The 5,052-nt window shown below is 40.3% G+C and overlaps 2 protein-coding genes across 2 annotated transcripts in view; both read left to right on the forward strand.

The window, feature by feature from the left end:
- The first annotated feature begins 916 nt into the window (after positions 1–916).
- On the forward strand, positions 917–1,357 carry RNASE12 (ribonuclease, RNase A family, 12 (non-active)). The gene has a single exon (XM_012649289.1). It carries the CDS (start codon positions 917–919, stop codon positions 1,355–1,357), a length of 441 nt encoding a protein of 146 aa, XP_012504743.1.
- A 1,580-nt stretch (positions 1,358–2,937) lies between these two features.
- The window catches only part of RNASE11 (ribonuclease, RNase A family, 11 (non-active)), a 12,481-nt gene continuing 10,366 nt past the window's right edge, over positions 2,938–5,052 (forward strand). Inside the window, exon 1 of the mRNA XM_012649247.1 lies at positions 2,938–3,102. The gene's annotated coding sequence lies outside the window, so the exon portion shown is untranslated. The remainder of the gene's footprint in view (positions 3,103–5,052) is intronic.

The raw sequence follows: 5,052 nt of genomic DNA on the forward strand, positions 1-5,052 counted from the left end.
GTACAATGAACACTATTATGCAGACGGGCACACTAAAAGCCCTGACTTCAGTATTATACAAGATATCCGTGTAACAAGAATATATGTACACCCTTAATATTTTGAAATAAAAAAAGAAAAGTCCACACTTGTTCAATGAGGGCACATTTATGGCCTGCTTTATCCAACTCTCCTTCTGAAAGTAAAATTCTCTTCCTCCCCAGTGGTGTTCAAGCACATTTCTCTACAGGTCCCTCCCTTTCTGCTCCTTCCACTTTGGCCCTCCCCATACTCAACTGGCTCCTTATCAGATGTTGCCAGGGAACAGCAAGACACAAGCAAGACTATGTTACCTGTGAGAGCAACAGCAAGGATATGTTACCTGTGAGAACAGCACCAAAAACAACAGGTGAGAGGATATATCACAGAGGCAAGCAAGGAGGGGTTGGGAAGGGATTGGGAAGAAAAGGTTCGCAGAAAGTACTAAAATCATGTGAAATGGGGTGGAATTGGGGTTCAAAAAATTATGGAATAGTTATTCAGCAACATGAATGAAACAATCTGGCACAGGTATTTTTGACTACCTTTTGTATGTCCAGCTCTGTGTTAAGCACTTTGAAGGATTCAGGAGAAATAGCAGATGTGGTACCTGTTATCAAAGAACTTGTAGAAACATATAAACATAAAAGGAATAGTTAGAGAACAGTTAAATACCAAACTCTGAGAGCTGAAAGAGCTTCCTTGGAGAACTGTGCCTCCAGCTATCTTGCAGGGTCAGCACAATTTTCATTAGCAAAGAAAAGGAAATAAAATATCCCAAGGATGGGGGAGCAGTCAGGGGTGGGAGCAGGAGGAATATGACTACCCTTTGCTGCTTTCTGTCTCCCCCTACTCAACAGGAGTTAAACCCAGAGATGTGAAGGGAATCTTACCGCTAATGATAATAATGGTGATAATTTTCTTGCTGCTTCTGTTCTGGGAAAATGAAATGAATGAGGAAATAATGCAGGTGTCAACCTTAGAGCACCTGCACGTGGACTACCCTCAGAGTGACATTCCTGTAAGGTACTGCAACTACATGATCATAGAAAAAGTCATCAGGGAACCTGACTACACTTGTAAAAAGAAACATGTCTTCATCCATGAGAGGCCTCGAAAAATCAATAGTATTTGCTCTTCTCCCAAGAAGGCGCCCTGCCAAAACCATTCCGCCACTTTCTGCTTCCAGAGCGAGACAAAGTTTCAAATGACAGTCTGTCAGCTCATTGAAGGCACCAGATATCCTGCCTGTAGGTACCACATTTCCCTCACAGAGGGGTATGTTCTTGTCACTTGTAATGACTTGGGGCCAGTTAATTTCCAGGGATATGTTGAATAACTTGAGGTTATATAACTCAGCACCTGAGTCTTAGATCCTCTTTTCTGTCTCTCAGTGGCACTGGGGCTGCGTGTCCCGAGGCAGACTGGAACTGTGGACATGGAGGACTGCCTTGGGTGAAATGGGTAGCCACTTGTAATTATTAATAATTTATCTTTCCAATATTGCTGAGTTGGAATCAATAAAAAATATTTACTGAATTAAACCATAAACTCTACATGTGTTTCAATTTTTGTCCCTTGTCTTTGAGTCATTTGATGAGAACTAAAATTGAATCAAAGGCAGGGTTAAAATTAAGACAAAGTGACTGAGACACTCATTTTAGGTGCAAAATTTAAGGGGGCACCAAAACACCCCAGTAATCTAGATAAATAATATTTTAATTCAATATTATTTTGTTTTGTTTCATAGGCCATATATTAATAGAATGTCTGCTCAATTTTTTTTAAGAGACAGGATCTTGTTATGTTGCCCAGGCTGGTCTCGAACTCCTGGGCTCAGCCTCCCAAGCACCTGGGATTACAGATGCGCACCATCATGCCCAGTGAATTTTTTTTTAATTTTTGGAAAAAAAAGAAGCCTGCCAAGGTGCCCAAGGTGGTCCCAAAACTGGGGGCCCAAACAAGCCCTCCAACCCCGCCCCCCCAAAGGCCGGGAATAAAAAAAAGAACCAACGGGCCCGGCCCTAAATCAAAAATTTAAAAAAATCAAAATTAATGCAAAAATCTTTGATGCACAAAATATCTAAATTTTAAAGATCCAATGTGACAGGGCTGGGATCAAGATGAGGCAAGTTACATGAGTTAAACTGTGGAAAGACACAAATAAGGATTTCCCAGGGAGGGATTGAGTCTCTCAGAGCTTAGTGTATCTCCTCTTTGCATCTCCAGAGGGGACAGAGAAGACTTTGAGCCAGACTACTAACTCCTTTCCCTTTTTAATTCTTACAGCTGGACTCATTGTTTAGCTCCCCCATGTTAAGCTATGGGCATAGTATCCTTAAGCTAGAGGAAGACGGAAGAGAAAGAGAGGCTCCTAATTCCGGGAATTTCATTAATTCCCGTTCTTCTCTGATTACTAGTTTCCTCCTCTGTAAAGCAAGGGTCTTGAACTAGATAATCTTTGAGGTTCTTTCCGTATCTATTACTCTATAATTCTATTTCTTAGGTAGTGTAGAAACTGGTTTTGCTGGAGGGGATGCTTTGTATTGGGAAGTAGTGAGAAATAAGGGGCAATTGGCAAGTAAGGGCCAGGTTATGGGATCACTAATTCTGAGCTATGTTCAACCCTGTATGTGAGAGCCAGAGACTCGTACCGTGAGCTAGAGCAGGCATGAGTGATTCACAAGCTTCAGAGAACACTTTCTGTCCTGATCTTTTCAGTCGAGAGATCTCAACTGTTGCATGGCTCATTTGGACTTAATTCAAGATCATATCAAAGAAGGAGGTGCACTTATGATAGTCGTTAGCTCTGTCTTTTGTAAGCATAAAATTCTATCTGATTGATTTGATTTATAGGGGGGATGAAGCTGACAATTATGAGTAAAAGACACTTTACAGCCTTGTAAGTAGGCAAAGCTTACCCATCTCATGCCTTCTTCCATCTGGGGTGACCTTTTTCAGCTGAGTTTCATTATCTTTTTCTCTGTGGTAAGCCTGTTGTCATTGTTGTCTTCGTGGAATTTTGGGTTCCACCAAGTGAACACAGCCTTCAGCATCTGAATAGAAACTGAGCAGGAACAGCTGGTCCTTGGTGTATGACTTGTTGGGTATTGGTAGCATCATTTCCTGGACAAAACCCTGAAGTAGACTAAATGTGTCCTTTAAGGCCCTGATTCTGTTTTCTGAATTCTGCTTCCTTTTTCTACCCCTTTCCCTAGGTGTATTGCTCTTTCTTTCCTTCTCAGTGCTTTTTGTTCCCTTCCTCTGCTAACCTCCCCCTCTTCCAATTAAAAAAAAAAAAAGTTGCAGATAAATGCATTCCCACTTAAGTGTAAGTAACTGAGACTCTCCAATGGAATCTATCCTCAGAGTATTTTCATTTAATAAGAATCAAAACCTAATTCAAGTGAATTGTGACATTTTACTCACTTGTACTTTGGGGAGGTATGTTTTTTAATAGGCACCTTTTCTAGCAGGTTGACACCAAATCCAGGCAGCTGTGAATTCTGCCCACTTGAAATACATGTTTCAGAAAGACTGGGAATCTCTGATCTGTTCTTCCTGTTTATGTTTCTCCTCATTGTCTTTTTGTTCTCATGTATCACCTCACTATGGATGTGAATGGCACAGATGGTAGAAGTTTAGGAAACAAAATAAATTCCCTCCAAACCCCTCTTACTTACTGTCTTCACCATGCATCGAGTCTGTGGTCAAGACACCCTCTCAAGGCACACACCTGAACACATCCACTTACTTCTTAATAATTTATCAATAATCCATTAACCCAATTAAGGCTTATATATTCTTGGTGCTAGGTCTTTGCTCTAGTTTCATAAACAGGCCATTTTAAAATCAAATACAACTTTTGAAAGTCCATATGTACTAATGTCAAATGAATGGTATAAGAATTATCATCTTAAATAACCATCCATTCTGGGATTCTCATTATGAATTTTTCAGCATTGACCTCAAGTAAAGGATTTTATACTCTAGTCAAGCCATATTATGTTGTTTACAAATATTGTTGAAAAACTAGTCTGTGTACAGTTCAGTATTTGGTGCTGTACAGAATAAAAATAATCAGAAACCGTGTTCCAGGTTCAAGGAGTTTTCAGCCTTAATAAGAGGGGGAAAAGACTAACATGTATCAACTAACCAGAAAAATGGAAAAGATCATATAAAATGAAGTGCAGCATAATCTGTGCTATCGGGTTTCAGAAAAGAAAAATAATCACTCTGGGTTAAACTATTAATAGAGAGGGGAGATTTGATGGAAGATAAAGCAGTGGTGCTGCCTGCCTGGGTCATTGGGATTCTGCCTGCCAAGTGGACACTTTGTTCAGTTCTCCCTGAGCGTCCTTGGTCCACATTGCCTCCTCCGCCAATCTCATACAATTCTATCTACCTCCTTCTTGCCCCTCCTTCCCTCAGTTAGACTCAATAACAGAAGCTCCCAGGAAACAAATGTAATTTCTCTTCTAGCCCTGCAACAAGCTGGAATCTTTCTCTACGGGATCAACTTGCCAAAGGAACTGGTAAAGACCAGAATCCCATGACTGAGAATGGGTGGGGAAAGAAGTGAGAGATGGGGAAATGGCTGTGTGTTTTGCTTTGTATTTTCAAGTGGCTACCATGTGCCAGGTACTATGTGAGGCTGTAGGAGATACAGTGATGGTGAGGAATGTGTTGGGTGAGAATTGTGAAACACATGGAGATTGTAGACCCTACCAACGAGATTATAAACAAAGGGAAAATGTTCTAACACTTTACATACATTCTTGCATAAATCTTACATAATTGTTACATTTTCTTTTTTTTTTTTTCACATTAGGAAACTGAGGTTAAATGAGATAAATTGTAAGTGGAGAACCAGGGACTTGAACCTGGTTCTTCAGACTCCACAGTTGATTGTGTTTTTATCAGATCACAGTTCCATTAACAGATGTAGATGTCTTAACTTACATGTAGGGGTCACTCCTGGGAATAACTGTCGTAAGGAAAAGGGACCAATCTTAATCTTATCATTTATAATCT

Source organism: Propithecus coquereli, unplaced genomic scaffold (assembly GCF_000956105.1).
Source record: "Propithecus coquereli isolate 6110/MARCELLA unplaced genomic scaffold, Pcoq_1.0 Scaffold3, whole genome shotgun sequence".
NCBI classification, from domain to species: Eukaryota; Metazoa; Chordata; class Mammalia; order Primates; family Indriidae; genus Propithecus; species Propithecus coquereli.

Bases quoted from the DNA above. Each gene is read 5' to 3' on its own strand.
- RNASE12 (XM_012649289.1), top strand. From the start codon at position 917: ATGATAATAATGGTGATAATTTTCTTGCTGCTTCTGTTCTGGGAAAAT.